This window comes from Octodon degus, unplaced genomic scaffold (assembly GCF_000260255.1).
Source record: "Octodon degus isolate 3935 unplaced genomic scaffold, OctDeg1.0 scaffold00335, whole genome shotgun sequence".
Taxonomy (NCBI): Eukaryota; Metazoa; Chordata; class Mammalia; order Rodentia; family Octodontidae; genus Octodon; species Octodon degus.
Window position 1 is genome coordinate 1,038,808 of NW_004524911.1, and position 17,903 is coordinate 1,056,710.

At 36.8% G+C, this 17,903-nt stretch overlaps 1 protein-coding gene across 11 annotated transcripts in view; it reads right to left on the bottom strand.

Annotated features, from left to right (window-relative positions):
* The window catches only part of Huwe1 (HECT, UBA and WWE domain containing 1, E3 ubiquitin protein ligase), a 170,138-nt gene that overhangs the window by 62,122 nt on the left and 90,113 nt on the right, over positions 1–17,903 (bottom strand). For 10 of the 11 annotated variants that reach the window (XM_023708167.1, XM_023708162.1, XM_023708166.1 and 7 more), the window contains 10 exons: positions 14,519–14,576; positions 13,421–13,597; positions 10,467–10,712; positions 9,169–9,302; positions 8,531–8,625; positions 7,531–7,719; positions 3,916–4,132; positions 3,425–3,547; positions 2,710–2,947; positions 2,053–2,283 (listed from right to left, as the gene is read on the bottom strand). In XM_023708167.1, coding sequence (XP_023563935.1) covers positions 2,053–2,283; positions 2,710–2,947; positions 3,425–3,547; positions 3,916–4,132; positions 7,531–7,719; positions 8,531–8,625; positions 9,169–9,302; positions 10,467–10,712; positions 13,421–13,597; positions 14,519–14,576 — 1,708 coding nt within the window. The remainder of the gene's footprint in view (positions 1–2,052; positions 2,284–2,709; positions 2,948–3,424; positions 3,548–3,915; positions 4,133–7,530; positions 7,720–8,530; positions 8,626–9,168; positions 9,303–10,466; positions 10,713–13,420; positions 13,598–14,518; positions 14,577–17,903) is intronic. The other variant, XM_023708169.1, reaches the window with a different exon arrangement.

A 17,903-nucleotide genomic window follows, 5' to 3' on the forward strand; every position in this document is an offset into this window, starting at 1 on the left:
AAAGTTTATATACAAGAGCATTATACAAGAGAAGTATAAGCGGAGCCAGGCATGGTGGTACACCCTGTAATAATCCTAGCACTGGGGAGGCTGAGGCAGGAGGATTGCTGTGAAGTTTGAGACCGCAGTGGACCACACAGTTGAGCTCAAGGCCAGCATGAACTACAATACAGTGAGCCCTTGTCTAATAACAAAAAACCAAGAGAGAGGTCTAAAACAGCAGTAAAAATATTTCTTAATGGCAGCAATATAACTGCATATTACCTCTTGTTACCTATGTAAAAATTATGTGTGGAGTCAACTGTATGAAAAAAATAGCTATCTTGCATGGGGAAATTTTTGCTTTATTATCTAAAATTTCCAAAGTATTTATTACTTAATAGTAAAAAGAAGCACATATATTTCACTAAGAAAAGTCTAAAAATGTTTTCGAGAGTGAAGCATCAGGAACTTAGGTCCCTTTCACTTCCACTTTGTACTTACCACCTATTTTAAAAATTAAATTTAGTGGTATAACTTAAGATATGTATAATGATCATATTCATCATAGGCAATTTGTACCTGTACATATGTATTAGTCCCTATTTTCTCATCCCCCGCCCCTCATTTCAACCCCACCTCCCTACCTTATTTGCAAAGCTTTTTTTCCATTTTTTTCTTTTTCCTTCCAATTTCCCATTTTTCTTTCCTTTGAACAATTACTTTGTATTTCACAATATCTACTACACATTTTGTTGTTTACCATCTAAGTCTCTCTTTTATTTGATTTTAGGGAAGGGTTCACAAGGTGTTCAGGGTCTCACTACTGGTTCGGACTCAGTGATCTGCTTGTTTACAGCCTCCCAAGAGCTGGGATTACAAGGCACATGCCACCATGCCCAGTCTGTTTCTTGCAAGAGAGATAATGTGATTGATATTTACACATATGCATCTGATTTATTTCACTTTAAAAGAATGTTCTCAAGGTCCATCCATTTACTTATGTCTCATTTTTATCTTTCTTTATGGCTTAGTACTCCACTTAAAAAACAACTTTATATCCATTCCTTGGTGGATGGCCATTTGGGTTATATCCAAGATTTATCCATTTATTATAAACTGTGCTGCTATAAACACAGCTATGCACATATTATTGTGGTGTAGTAACCAATTTTAAAACATGGTTTACGTACATATTTAAAAGTATAAAAAGAAGTTTATATAAATTTATTGATTTAAGTATGGATTTATTACAGGGTCTACAGGCTTTCACTATACAGATCAGACTCATAGTGATCCTCCTGTTTTCAGCTTCCCAAGTGCTGGGATTACAGGCTCGCACCACCACGTCCAGTCTCAGTTGCTGTCTCTGCAAGCCCCGGGGGTAGGGCTGGCATGACACTCTGGGGATCAAACCCAGATCCCTGTGTCTGCCTAAGCAGGCACTCTAATCTGCTGAGTTATCTAGCTGGGTCTATGCCCATACCACCCTGAACACACCTGATCTCATCTGATCTTGGAAGCTAAGCAGGGTTGGGCCTGGTTAGTACTTTCATGGGAGTTATCTGGCTGGCCCAAGAAGTTTTGTCTGAGATTAAAATTTTATAGAAAGCTCTCCTTGGAAAATAAATTAGAGTCACAACATCTTTTCCCTTTAGAGACTTCTTACTACATAAGTGAACATAGTTTGCCTTTAATAAACATGGTATGGGGGCCAGAGAAAAAGCTCAGTAGAATAAGTGCTTGCCTGGCAAGCGTAAGGGCCTGAGTTCAATCCATGGTTCTACAAAAAACAACAAACACAAAACAAATAACAACAACAAAAAAACATGGTAGCAGCAAGGTGAGAATATCAAAGCAAAAGCAATACAATTAGGAGGATACCAATCTATTACTTGTGCAGAACATTAAGACTAGACTTCAGATTTCCTCAGGAGAAAAAAAAGTTTAATGAAAAGAGAAGTAAAAAAAAAATAATAAAAAAAAAAAAAGAGAAGTGATTTTAAACCTATTTCCTGGCTTACAAAGACCACAAATATTGTATCCCATTAATGTGAGGCAGCAACCTACTACCTGTTGCAGCTGTTGCTGGTTGACTTGAGGTTCCCGGCGAGAGCCACCTTCCTCTTGCGCTGTATCCTCTTCTCCACGAGGCCCTTCTTTCTCCTTGCTCAGTCTCTCTCTAATCACAGGTTCTCCTCGGAGGATATGGCAAAGAATGGCTAGCATTGATTCTGCCATTCGGCCACCATATACCTTCAAAGGTTTCCTGTTCCATAAGTTCTTGATGCAAGTAAAGGCTGCCTATAAGTCATTTAAGAAAAGTATGACAATCTTTTTGGCTAAATTCAAAGCCTTAGAAAAATGCAATAATAAGATTTATGGGAAAGCTCTTCCACACTTAATGACAAAAACAAAATCATTAGTCACCAATGCTACAACCTAGGGAAGCACTAAGAAGGGGAGCTAGAACTACCAATCTCAAGTTTATTCATGTTTACAGCATGGAAAAATTCTCCAAGGTCTCCATCACCATCTGTAAACAGCTCTAGTGGAATTACAATCAATGATCATTCAGTATCATTACTGGGCTGAGGAAGGTAGCTCAGTTAGGCCCTAGGTTCCATCTCTAGTGTCCCCTCCCCCAATATCACATCATTTGATTAAGGAGGAAAAAATGGAATAACTATCCAGTTAGCATGAGAAAATGGTCTTTAAATGGCAACTCACCTTCTGAGTTACCACAAGGAAGCGGAGGGCACTGAATTGTGGAAAATTTTGGACACCTCCAGGCAATTTGGCAGGCAGTGAATGTGGAGATTCAAGCACCGTGGTAGGATTCACCATCTTTTCCACAAGCATAAGCCAGGCATCTAAGAATTCTCCTGTGCCATCAGGTAAGTCTGAATGTTCTAATCCCTCTGACACAGGAACTTTGCCTCCCATGGAAAGAGCCCAGTTGAAGGTTCTAAAGTCAAACAAGAGAAAATATGGGGATAGAGTATTTTTGGTAAGGGGAGATTAATTTTTAAAAGGTTCCCAGTCTCTGTAGTGGCACTGCATGTACCCCCTCTGATTCTTCCACCAACGTTCATGGGCTTTCTTTTGAAACCTTTAAAAATAGCCCAAACCTATTTTAATTGAGCTAGAGAAACAGAAAAAGAGAAGTCTAAAAGAAAACGTGTATAAAACATTAGAAGCTAATTGGAAAAAAAGACCAGGGACCCTTACAAGTATTTATAGGGCAGTCTAAATATCACTTTCTAACAATGTGAAGACATATGGCTGCTTCTCAGAACATGAAACATGTTCCCAGAACATGATCCAACCTCCCTATATCCAACTGTCACAAGACAGATAATCTACAAAGCTGTGGGCTGGTAAGATACACAGCAAAAGAGACTAAACATCAAGACATCCTTCACTGTGGAGCACTGTTCCTTACTCAAAAAGTGCATTGTGGCCTCCAGAGCAGAGAAATTTCTGCAGCATGAGATGATAGGGATACTTCCTCTCATCAAACAGCATTGGAGAGGTGAAACCAACTGAACAGATGAAGAATGTCAGCCTAAAAGAGGGCAAAAACAAAAAAAGTAGGCTTTTTTGAGGCAGATACCAAAACAATGGCAAATTCACATAGAGACCAAGAGAATAGAATACATCCAATTGACAGAATGGAAAGGTAAATAACCTAGTATTAGGATTAAAATTTCAAAGGCATGAAAAGTGACATTTCTCATCTTCACAAGCTTATTGAAAACAAGGTCTGATCACAAATGCTTTCAAAATTTCATGTTTTATACTTCATACATATACAGTTTAGCAATGAACCTCCAAGTTCTCTTAATTCAGTGGCTTGTTGTCATTCAAAAACACTAGGAACAAGTCAAGTTCTATGACAATTTTCTAGTTCCTTCATCTCAAGCAGAATCTCACCTGAAGCGGGGAGTAGGTGTATATGGTGGGGGCTGCCAAGATAATCCCTTTGTGAGGAGTTTAGTGAGGGCTGAGGCTGTTGATCGAGCAGCAGGTGTTGGTGCTGTTGTGGTGCTGGCAGCATGGTGGCTCCTTCTTTGGCGAACAGGTGACCCCACACAAAGTTTAACAAGGAGTCCAAATAGTTCAGCAAGTGCCCGTCCTAACCGGGAGGAAGCTGGAACACAGAAGTCAGAATAAGGTTGGTCAGTAGTCTCATTACATTTTTATAACTAAAATTGCCTCAAACACAACACCTGCTAAACACTTGGATTTGTCTCCACATGATAATCTCAGAAGATTCCCAGTGGACAAAATGCCTTTCTTCATAGAAAACAGAATTACACTAATACTATTCCTTAAGTGGGCTCTTAAGGAATTATATAAAAACAAAAAATAAATACACAATTGAAATTATCTTTGTAGAAACAATACAGATAAAAGTATTTCTCAGTTAACAACCTACCCGCTTAATGACTATATGGACTCACAAACTGTCTTTTTTGGTATAATGTTCTGCACATCTTATAGAGCCTCATGCCACTTTTGTCAGTGTACCTCGTTCATACAGTACTGCAATTTTAGCTGACTGTACAGTACAGTATTATACATAGTCTTTGTGCTGTTATAAATTATAGTACTGCAAGGAAGAGTCACACAAATAAAACTTAAGTCATTAAGCTGGAGTTTCCTTTGTTTCTTTGTTCTGAATATTGCAATGTACAGAGTATACAATTCCTCCTTTAGCAACTAATGCAATTAGTGAAAGGACTGTGATTCGGTCATTAAATGAAGAATGTCTATGCAGCAACATGCACTAAGGAAATTGACTGGACTACCTCAATCACTTAGAATACCTACAGAGTACTTTAAAAATGGCAAAAATGATTAACTGTCTGGAACAGAAGAGATTACATTCAAATAGTATACACTGATCACAACATAAAATATATGGTCTCTTTAAGAAAAAGACACTGCTAGGAAATACAGAAATCTGTCACAAGGAATTAAGACTAAGGGCATTTTAAAATTTTAATTTTTGTGGGATGTTTTTCAATATAGTGCTGAACAAAAATGATCAAAAAGCAAAACCTTATATGTAAAAAGCAAATGTATAAAAAGGTAAAAAAAATTAAGACCAAATATTAATCACTTTTCCTTAAATACTTTTGTCTTTTTCATTTCTACAGGCATTGGGGCTGGTGGGTTAGCTCAGTTGTCTAAATCACCTTCTTAAACAAAATCAGTCAGGGGCAAGGGACTGCAGTTCGATCCCCAGCACCACATGCTACTCCAGACCTGCCCTTAAGGTAGCCTGAGCCAGTGAAAAACAAAAACAAACAGAATACTCATTTCTACAGGCATTATTTTACTTTTAAAATCATAAATAAAAGGGCTGGGAAGATAGCTCAATGGACAAAGCACCTGCATGGGCAAGCACAGGGACCAGGGTTCGATCCTCATTCCTGCATAGTGCTCTGGTCCCACCCCCAGGAAGCAAGCCCTAAACCAGGTGTGGTTTTGCACACCTATAATCCCAGTAACTGGGAGGCTGAGGCAGAAAGATTTTGGGGAGTTCAAATCCAGCCTGAACTATAAAATGCCCTGTCTTGAAAAAAAAAAAAACAGAAAAAGTTCACACTTTTTGGTGGCACACGCCTCTAAACCCAGCGCTGGAGAGGCTAAAAACAGGAGGATCATGAGTCTGAGCTATGTAGTGAGACCCTGTACCAAATACAGAAACAAAAAATAAATAAAAATGCTACCAAAATACTTCTGAAATAAACATTATTTTACGATGATCCAGAGACATGGTTAAGTTCCAAATCAAAGTCTCTCAAGGATGTATATGCCCCCTGTTAACAGTTTGGGTCAAAAATCATGCTCAAAACATAGCTCAAAGAAACAAAGCATAGGAAGAAAAAAAGACTTAGTGCTATCTTTTCCATATTCCAGAAAAAGTAGGGTTTATTAATTCTGTTCAAGCAATAGGCTGAATATACACACTATCTGCCTGAAGATTGGAGAAAAAAAAACCACTCTGTAAACCTAGTTAGTTCAAACTAACTGGACAGTTTACCCAAATACTAAGTTTATACTTTCTCACCTCTGTTTTCAGTCAAATAGACAGCAAAGTGGCTCAAAGGTAATTCAAGGACCAGAGGAAAATGAGGTCAAAGTAGTATAGCAAAGTACTTAACACATCAACACTATGGATGATCGGTTCCGCTAAAATTTTCGGGTAGTCCTGGTATAGTCATATTAATACAAATGGAGAATTAAATGACAAAATACAGAATTCTTGGGGATTGAACTTAGCAAATACCAATACCAAAGGTCATTTTCTCCTTGGTTTTGGGCACAGATCCCACATCCTATGAGCTATGTCCTTTTTCCTTAAAGTTTACAAATTGTCAACTGTTGAGAAATACATAAAACAGGGTTACCAATCATTTTTTTGAGACAAGGTCTTACTGTGTAGTACAGGCAGACCTTGAACTCACTATGTAGACCTGGCCTAGAATTCAATGAGATCCTCCTGCCTTAGTTTCTGTGCTGAGATTTCAGGTATTCGCCAGCATGCTCAGCCAGCAATACTACATTAGGTGCCAAGAGACAACAAATAGATCAGTACACACAAATTTAATAGTTTTGGTATCCTGTGAAAGTAGTTTCCACTCTATCCAAGTGACTTTAATGAACCACATAGGCTTTGTTACCTTGCAGCTTTCTTTAAAGGAAAGAGAAAGGAAAAGATGGGTGGAGTAATGAGACAAATAGGAGAGTTAAGTAACACAAAACAATGAAAAAAACCTGATTCTAGGAGAAGGGGGGGTCAGGTGTTATCCTTCACACAAATGAAAATGGAAGATTTGGGTATCTTGGTGAGACATTTAAGTGAAATGCTCTGGGTGGAAGCCATTTGTAATCATTAAAAAGTGAGGAAGAGGAAGGGAATGATAGAAGAAAAGGCAGATGTGGCTTTAACTCTCAACTGAGGAAGGTATTCTCTCATTTGTAACTCTGGCAGCAAGTACAGTCAAACCCGTAATAGGGGGCTGTGTCAATGATTTACATCTAACATGTTTCCCAAAAGACATGTCTGTAAGACATGACTGGATCATAGAGGTGTTATACTCTTCGGTGCATTCATTCATTGATGAATTCAGTAGCTGAATGTGCGGTTAGGGAGGTGGAACTTGGTAAAGGTGGGTTGCTAGGGGCATGACCTGGGAAGGTGGGATCTTGTCCTGGGCTTCTCCTTTTTCTTTCTGCCTTTGGGCTGCTATGTGCTGAGTGCCTTTTGCTCTACCACCTTGTTCCTACCTTGGAGCCAGCTGACTGAGGATTCAAGGAATAAGCCAAAATAAAATTGTCTTTAAATTGTGTATGTAATTTTGCCCTAGTCACAGGAAAGCAGGTTATACAGGAACTCAACAGAATACATGTAAAAGTGAGTTGTAAAACTTCTTTACACAAAGTGATATAGCCTCTCCAATTCAATCTGTGGGGTAGGACTAGTGAAGTGTTCAGAAAGCCAGGAAAGGGAACAGAAAAAAAAAAGGACTCGTTCACCTGACAACAAGGGCTTGATTTGCTTAATTCTGGCAGCCATGGCTGGAGTGATTTTAGATTTGGCTTTAGAGTCTGAAGCAGGTTCATCTGTCTCCATAGGAGCCAACGTGTCACCATCTAGACCAATCCCTTCCAATAATCCTTGGGTAGAAGCATCCATACTACCAGCTGTTCCATCCTGTTCTCCATCTGTGGATATAAGAGGGGAGCAATGAGACCATGTAGAGTCAGCACTTACCTGGTTCCTTAGTTGGAAGAGTCCCATGAGAATTATGTATGATTTCTGCTTATGGTACTTAGAAACGTTTACTGTGACATAACACATTCTCTAAAGTAGCATTGCATTGACAGAAATACAATGCAAGCCACGTACATAATTTTAACCTTTTTACTGGCCACATTAAAAAAATGGGAAGTTTATAGTAATACTTGAATCTAGTGAGTAAAACTAAATGTAAAAAAATGTAACTTCATGATAAAATCAAAATCTTATGTCTTTTCATAGATTTTTAAATAATCTTGTAGGAAACAATCTTATATAAAGCTACACACAAATCCTGCCCATTTTTCAAAGCAGCACATTAACACCCCAACAGGGAACAAATTTGTTTACATGGCACTTAATGTTAATTGAGAAGAGATGTATAAAATGTTTCATCTTTTTTTTTAAAAAAAAATGTTTTATCTAAGATAACTGCAAACATCCTCAGAGAAAAACTTTAGGCAGATACTCCCAAAGTGGTCTGTGTTATTCTCGTGGTAGATAAGTGGGTTTTTCTTTCCATTGTATCTCCTAGTTTTAATCACAATGTATGTATGTTTATAAAGGAAGTGAAAGAAGTTTAAATTTAATAAAAATTGATGAGGTATCACTGAGAGAAAACTTAAGGATTAAGGATTAGAGATATCAGGATCTAGCTTAATTTTTATTAAAAATCTGTAGAGAGAAGATTGCAACTTAGGAGACTTAATGACTAAGATTTTAGTTTCTTAGAGTTACCTGATCTTTTTCCGCCCTGGGTCGTACCTGCCTTCTCATCCTTTGGAACCAGTTTCTGCATATCTGCCTGGCCAAATTCACACCCAGATGGTAGGCTGCAACAACACAACCAATGAGCAAAACAAAGCACCTGATACTTCGCTTTTTATACTATACATGGTTTCTGACACACCTGACCAATATTATGCCTCTTAGAGCAGGTACATTATCCTGAATACAATAAAATAACTTCAATTGCTGAGGTAGTATTCACTATGCTTTTCCAAATTGTAGACCCCTACTAAGCTGACACACATGTCTAGAGTGTCATCTCGAAGATATAGATGATGATATAGTTAGTTAAGTCCCTGGGCTGTTAAATTCAGGCAAGATAAGGAAGCTATTACAGATGTTATATTTTTTATTGTTTTGACATAGGTTCTCTGTGTTGTAATTTAGGCTGGTCTTGAATTCACTGTGTAGTCAGGATGATCCTACTGCCTCAACTTACTAAGTACTAGGATTATAGATACATACCGACATGCCTGCTATACCACTGTACTTTTTGGGGTACCCTTCCATCTCTGATCAGAGTAAAGCAATCCTCCACATGTTTACTGAGTTCATATAGATACCAAGGGAGATGACTATTCACTAACCTGTTTGGAGTACACAGAGAGAGGAGGACAGTGCTTTCCCACACTAGAGAACAGTATAACTGGCTCAGCTTGCTCAGAACACTCAGACCCAACTGAGAACCCCACTGATTTACGGAGATGGAACGAATTTCACTCTGTAACCAAAGTAGAGAGAATTATAATTCTGAGATAGTCTCTGAAAATAAAAATTCAGAATCAATTTTCTGCTGTTTCAGAATGGTAAAGGTTTCTAATTTCCTTCATTGGTATTCTCAAAGAACCATCCACTTCATCAAAATGTCCACACTTAAGATTAGCTTTTCAAAGTGGTCTTTTACAGTAATTATAAGCTATCACTAATATCCATTCTTACAGCTTTTTGTAGTTAAAAGGCATCACAAGAAACATTTTCTGAATCAAAGGAATAGTTTTGTAGACTAGCTTGTAATTATATTTTTGGTTGAGGGAGCTTGTATTTTTTCATTCCAATTTCTTTACTTCACTACATATCTATGCCATTTAATTTTTGATTATTTCCTTTCATAAAACATGAGGCATAAAAACTAATCCCTGCCTTTTAAAATATAATTTAACTTGCTAAATAGTTTATGATTATGCTTTTGAGTTCTTATCTGACTGATCCATAGAATACATTCCTGGTTAGTAGCGTAACATAGGGCTTTTAAGTAGTTATAACAATAATCTGCAGATTTAACTATGTAATAAATAAAGGCAGTTAAATTTTGAGCACACAAAACATGCTTTTTGGAACCATAAAATACTATCAATTTGAGGGATAAGGCTTGACAAGACATTTTTATTCAAGTTAATTACTAGTGATTTTAAATGTAATGGAAGTGAAATGTCTTTTGCCGTCCCAATATTAGGCCTACATGTACTTGCCCAAAGATTACAAATAAGGCTCACTGAATAGTCAGTTGAGCTATGCCCACTAAAAAGAAGACTAAAATCTAAGTTGGCTAATACAGATGAGATAGTATAGATCAATTAATGCCTGATAATTGCCTATAATAACCTCTATTCAGTCCCAAGCAGGACTAGGTAATGACAAATTATATGGTTAACTCCTAATTAAAAAAAAATCCTTAAAGGAGAATAACTACAAAACAACATGAAACATAATCTTAAAATACCCACCCACTAAAGGGGTAGATGGACACTATAAAAAAATACCTCATATTAAACCTGTATGTTCTTTCAACTGCTAACCCACATAGATCGACTTCTGGAAACAATAAGCTACTAGATATATGCCTCAGGTATTAAACCGACATGTTTACTTCACACGTTACTCTTACCTGTCCAACTCTGCAAGTATGAACAAACATCATGATGTAAGCATGGGCAGCAGTGAGTGCGTGTAGCAGAGGTGTGGCTTGAGCTGAGAGGGTAGCATCAGCAACATTTCCAGCACATGCCAGTTCTCGCAACAACACTGAGCCCCCAGGGGATTCAATGGGGCGGTGTAAAGGCTCCAAGGAAGAAAGGATGGAGTCCAATTGAAGGAGACCCTCCTGAAGAACTTTAGGTTCATGTGACAGTGTCTGAAATAAGAATAATAATTACGTGTTAATATATAAAGATTCTCATATGTCTTTCTTTAAAAAGCCACAGTGGAAGTGACTCTTAAATGAAATTCTATTTTAGATGTGGCCATGTAAATGTCTAGGTAAATGATGACAACCAAGTATGAATCTACCTATGATGGATCTCAATACCTCTTTGTGGAGTATACACTAATTTCAAACTTGGTGAGTCAACCACACTATGCTGAGGAAGCTAACTGGAATACTGCTATATAAAGAGTTATGCTGCGAAGCTAATTCTAAACTTACTTCAATAAGGTGCTATGTTAGGCAGCGTCACAAAGCATGAAGAAAATCACTATTACAATGTTTTTTCTTTCTTAACTCAAGAAAGATGACTCCAACTGGCATCAGTTGACAATATAAATAACAACTTAGGATTGTATAGCTCATGTGATTTCTGTTTAAGACCGAAGAAAAATAAAACAATGATCAATCTCCAGGCATATTACGTGAGAAATTATGTGCTCTCCTAGGGCTTTAAATAAATCTATGTCTTGAGCCGGCCAAATAGCTCAGTGGATTAAAGAGCCTGGGGCTGGGGGTTCAATCCCTGGGCCTGCCATGCCAGCCCCACCCCTGAGGTGCGCTGAGATGATTTGGGAGGCTATAAACAGGAGAATCACTGAGTCCGATCTAGTATTGAGACCCTGAATACCCTGTAGACGTTTCCCTAAAAAATACAAATAAATCTATCGCTCCTTACACTAAGTAACTCAGAGGCAGAAGGTAAGAATTGTCTCTTCCCTTTCTCTCCTGAATAAAACATTTATAGAGTGAAAGATAATAAAACATTACCTGCATTAAGGTCTATAAAGAACTGGATTTCTGATTTTTAGGGAAAACGACCAATCACTGCATATTCTACCTGATGAGGGAGCTTCTTAGATTTTTAAACGATCAATACCAAAGTACAAAATAGCTAAGTTGTTGGGTTGTTTTTAGAGTGAGAACAGGAAGAGTCCCGCCAAAGACTGATGTAGAATATGAAGAGACTCTAAATAAGCAAGACAGTCTTGGGAAGAAAGGAGGAAAAACAAAAACCATAGAACACCATGTCAACCATTGTGGTTCATGCCTATAATTCTAGCATTGGAGGCTGAGGTAGGAGGATTACAAATGTCACTCTGTGCAGGATAGAAAGATCCTGGCTGAAAATAAAAAGTAGCTAGGAAGGCAGCTTAGTGGTGTCCTGGATTCAACTCCGAACACCAAATCTGAAAAAGCAACAAAACTTCAACCAACACTATTGATTAATATGTGGCTTTTTATCATGCTACATCGCGGAATTTGGTTATTATTTTTAAGAGTTGGACAATATCTTCTGCAAATAAGAATTTGACCTCTTCCTTTCCTGTATGTACAGTATCCCTTTTATTCTTCTCTTGCCTGATTCCTGTGGTTAATGCTAAATAATATATTGAACAGGAGTGGTGACAGTGGATATCCTTGCATTGGATTCTCTGTACTACAAACATGTACTACTTTTTTATTTGTATGAGACAGAGCCTTACGAAGTAACTCAGGCTAGCCTGGATTCACTACGTCACACAAGCTGGCCTGAAACTATGATCCTCCTGCCTCCTGAGTGTTGGGATTACAGGTATACATCACTATGCCTAGCAAAAACATGTACTACTAAAAAGAGTTGGCAAGGATGTGGAGATATCAGAATCCTGTATATTGCTGCTGTAAATGTAAAACACTATAGCTTCTGTGGGTGGGCAGTATGGCAGTCCTTCACAAAACTAAACACAGAATTACTAAGATATAGCTATCTCATTTCTAGGTACGTAAACACAAAAATTAGATCAGTTATTTGTTGCTAGTAGCATTATTCACCATACCCACAATGCAGAAGCAATGGAAATATCTATCAACTAATGAATAAAATACAGTCTAGTCATGTAATAAATCAGTCTTAAAAACAGAAGAAAACTGTGACACATGCTAAAAATTCAGTGAGCACAGAGCAAAATGTCAAATATTGCACGTATATGAGATACACAAAGTAGTGAAATTTAGAGAATGAAATTACAATGGCAGTTTCCAAGGTCTAGGGGGAAGGAGTATACTGCTGGTTTTGCAAAAAGGAAATTTTAGAAGTTGGCTACAAAACTGTGTGAACATCTTGTTATCAAAAATGACAGTGTTGCCGGGGAGATGGCTCAGTGGAATAAGTGCTTCCCTGGCAAGCGCAAGGGCATGAGTTCAATCCCCGGTTCCGCAATAAAAAATAAAAATAAAAATAAAAAATGACAGTGTTTCATTCGACAAAATAAGAGCAATTATGCTTAAAATTTATGACTATCATGGTTGAAAAATATATCATTAAATACATAACAGGATGTGTCAAATAGCACAAGTAAGAGAAGTAGAACACAGGAATGAAATTCAGCTACATGTGTTTCCAGGATATACTTTTTACTGTCTATAAATAACTTAAGTGATATTAGAATCACATAAAGAACAAAGAAAAAAATACTTATCTTTTCTGTGAGAAATGTTACAATACTATATACTGTCACAAAATTCACTTATGCACACATAACATGAAATTTAGTCATTATTTTTGGCTAAAAGGAGTCCACAGTATAAACATATACACAAAAGCAGTATAAAATCACTTTTTAAAAACAAAAGAAAGTACTTGGGCAGTTTCTTACCAATATGGACTTGCAGACACCTGCAACAGCCTGACAGGCAGCAGATGTGGGAAAGTCAATTGGCAGGTTGGGAAGACCCAAAATTGTAACCAAAGGCAGGAGTCCCTTCTGGTTCACAAATTCCTGGCAGTGGTCATCTGTTGTATTGTTGCTCAGAATAGACTCCACAAATTTCATCTAAATAACAAAAAAAAAATGCAAACAGAGATTGATACTTGGAAACAGAAGGCCAGCTAGGAGTAAGGACAAAGCTGGCCTACTAACAGTTTTGAAAATAGTATTTTCTACAATACAAAAAGCTTGAATAAATAGGGATTGAGGGATGAAACACACCCTAAAATATCCAGGAAATAAAGAATGATAACAATTTTTTCAAGCACAGCAGGTGTCAGGTAAGGGACTTGCCTAAGGCCAATCAGGGCTCATTTAGTGCTTATACGCATGCCCCACCTGGTGGCACAAAACCATGGATATTTTTCTCCAAATGTGCTTATAACAGAAATAGAACATAGTAATTAAGTGCAACAAGGCAAAGCACTCTTAAAGGAAGTAAAATGTGGGCAGTAAGTGTTGGAAATGACTAGCAGACTTTTGACACATGCTAAGCAGGCTTTTCTTTTGTAATATATAATTCTGGGACAACTCAAATTATTAATTTTTTTCTGTGAGACAGTCAGAAATTTCAAAGAAAAGGCCACAGGGGGAAAAAAAAAGGCCAGAATGATTAAAAAGCGAAAGAGAAGCTAAGGAAAAAATATACATTGAAGACATTCAGAAAACGTAATACATGACTGACATAACAAAGCCCCCTCCTTTTCCTGTTTAGACTGTTAATGGGGGAATAGTAACAATGAACGAAAAATTGAGAATAAAAAGGCAACTGGGTGATGGTAGTGAAGGAGGCAGTAGCTAATATTTGGCAAGCAGTCTAACAGAACAACATCAAAAGGTCTGCAGTCTTACATATCTTTCCTTTTCACATTTTAAGGCACCCAGCAGGGGAAAAAAATCTAGGCTCTTTGATAATTCTGCACATTTTCAAAAAAAAAAAAAAAACAACACATAACTTTATTCAGCTTGCCCTATGATGAATCTTACCACATTCAGGATGTAATCCATGAGTGGAATCGGAATACGTTCTTCTGTACCAACAACCCTATTAAAGAAAGAGTGAGTTACTCAGAAATTCACAGTAACAACTGCAGAAAACAAAGGGACATAGTGAAATTCTATGTATTTTTCATAATTTAACAGACTTTAGTATGTGAGCCTTTAGACAGATACCCCAGGAGGCAAAATAAACTGAAATAAATCCTAAAAGTAGTTTTAAATTCCTAACTGGGTTTGAGAGCAGACAGGGAAAAACAAAGTCTTCAAAAGTACAGTATATGACAAACATTATTCTATCTTAGGGAAACTACTGTTAGTGGAATTCATCAATAGGAAAATACTATTAAGTAAATTTAATTAAAAGACCTTAGGCATTTGCTTAAAGGACTAGGCTAGGCAAAACAAAAATACAAACAAAACAACAAAACAAACACAAAATCATATTTAGAATTATTCAAAGTATAAAATTGGGCTTTGCTCAAAACTCCCTACAAAAAAAATAATTCTAAACATTTAAATATGGTCAAAAATAAAGCCTATATGCAATGCCTCATTTCCTAACATATAATAAAAGCTTGACAGAATCTATTCAGCAATTTATCAGGGTTTTTTTTTTTTCCTTTTCAGATACTTTCATGCTACACAACAGTTAAGAAGGATGGAATAATGCTACAGTTGCATAATGAGAGCATTAAGAGCTCAGTGTCTCTAGGATTTTTGAAGAAAGCAAGAATAAAAAAAAATCCATAGAACACATTGAAATTGAACAAAATATACCTCAGAAAAACCCTAGGAAAGAACAAATGGGCCATTTATAAAATGAGAGGGTAGGGAACAGGAGTAGAGAGAAAGGAGGCAGGAGGGGAAGAGAATGCAAAAGGAAAGCTGGCAAGATGGTACTAGTTCTCATCTGAGTAAGGCAAAATGTGAATAAATATTTAACAGAAATGTGGTATCAAACTGTAGAATATGCAAAAAGAATGAAGAAACAACATAATAACTTCAGGGTAAGGAATGTAGGGTGTTACAGAGCTTGGGTGGGATACTGAAAACTCTCAATGAAAAACTTGGGGAAGAACTTTGCACAACATAAGACCCATAAGCCAGGACTGAAATGATTTCATTGGAGACCACAACATTGCTCCTCAGAACTCCCAAAGCATTTATTATTTATACCAATCACCCATTCCAACTTAGTCTCACTTGCCCAGTAGAATTCAGATATTCATCTCTATATAGCTAAAAACTTTTAAGATGTGGTTTCAGTGCACTGAGGTATGTGTCCATTTGCAGAAATATAATGACAAAAAGCATAGAGATATAATAATTACATACTCACTGCTAGATCAAACTTGGGGAGAATAAAAACCCACCTAACTTGTTTTTCACACAAATCAAAGAACAAATTTGTTCAGTAACTACTTTTCTCCCTCCTTCCTCTCATCTTTTGACTACCCAGCTCAAAAAGACATACATACAGGACTCTTAAAAAATGATTAACTCGAAAAGAAATCTACCTACTTGTTTGAAGACAAGTCATTATAACATTAAACTTATGGGAAATACTAAGTCACAGCATTTTTTTGGTCTTTTTTTTTTTTTTTTTGAGACTGGTCTTACTGTGGAGTTCTGGCTGGCCTTAAGCTCACTTTGTAGGCCAGGTTGTTCTTAAACTCGCAATGAACCTCCTGCCTCAGCCTCCTGAATGCTGGGACTATAGGTGGGCACCACCATGCCTGGTACCATAGCATTTTTAAAATAATATAACCCCTGATTTGTAATTATACTATGAAGCTATTGCAATAAAATCATCATGATACTAGCAAGTGGACAGCAGACGTGAGGATCAGGGCAACAGATTAGAAGATGAGGACACAAATACAAACATACTCGGCCATCTTATCTATGACAAAGAGGCCAACTATGTTCACTAGCTAGCCTCTTTAATAAACGGTGCTGGAAAAATGGGCTCTCTGTAAAACGACTAGATTCGTGTCTATTACCATGCACTAAACTAAAATCAAAATGGATCAAAGAGTTAAATTTTAAAAGAGTAAACACTATAAATCTGCTGTATGAGAAAGTAGGTAAAAATCTTGAAGACATAGGGCAAAATTCATGAAGAAAACCCATGTGGCACAGAAAATACTTTAAAGAATCAACCACTAAGATTTCATCTTATTAAAAACCTTTTGCACATCAAAAGTAAACACCAACAGAGTGAAAAGATAACCCCCAGAGAGGGGAAAAGAATTTTAGCAGGTTGTCCCTCAGATAAAGGACTTCTATCAAGAAAAATTGAAAATACTAGGCCCCCAAATTCAGACCCAATCCAAAATTGGGCATCTGAGATGAATATACATAAAGAATACACACGAAGAAATACAACTGGCAAATAAATATATGAAAAAATGAACATCATTGATCATTCGGGAGATAAAAATTAAAAATCTCACTCCAGAATGAATGTCTACTATCAAAAAATTAAGCAATAACAAATGCTGCAGGGGGTATAGGGAAAAAGGAATCCTTATCTACTGTTGGTGGGAGTGAAGACTGGTGTAACACAGTGGAAATCAGTGTGGAAATTCCTCAAAAACTAGGATTAAAGGTATCATTCAACCTAGCTGTTCCCCTTCTGTGTATCTCCCTGGAATTAAAAACATTGTATCACACAAATTTATGTTCACTGATGTTTATAGCAGTACAATTTGTAACAGATAAATCTACCTAAATATTCTCCTACACCCCAAGCCACACTTTAGCAGCACCTCAAATCCATCTGTACCCACATCCTAATACTTATCTACATACTAAAACAGTAATTTTGTAAATGCATTACTGTCTAAAGAGCTCACTGTTACTCTTTTAAAAATTATTTGAAGAAAACCCCCAAACAAGTAACTAGAACAAAGACAAAAACAAAGCACCTAGAATAAATAGTACAGAATTTCAAAATACAAAGAACATATGTTATATTACATATTGTTATCAAATTTATTGCTCAGACCAATGCTAGTCCTACAGATAACCCATTACGATTATGGGCTACTGGAATATATTGGAATATTTTGCTGAATTCAATATTTAAATGACAATGGAAAACACTTCCCTGTTAAAGCTAAACAAAAAAGGGGATTCAAATGAATGACCATTTTTGTATCTGTATATTCAAAATAGCTAGGATGTATAAACAGCTACTTTCTCTTTAATTCAATGAATAGAAAGATTTGTTCTAATAGTGTTTGTGGACAGGATATCATGTCTGCATCTTGTACTATGAATAACCACTAAGAAGACAACAATATGCAATATATTAGTTATTGAAACTGTCCTACTAATCAGTTTTGAAACTGTGTCATTGCTATTTGTT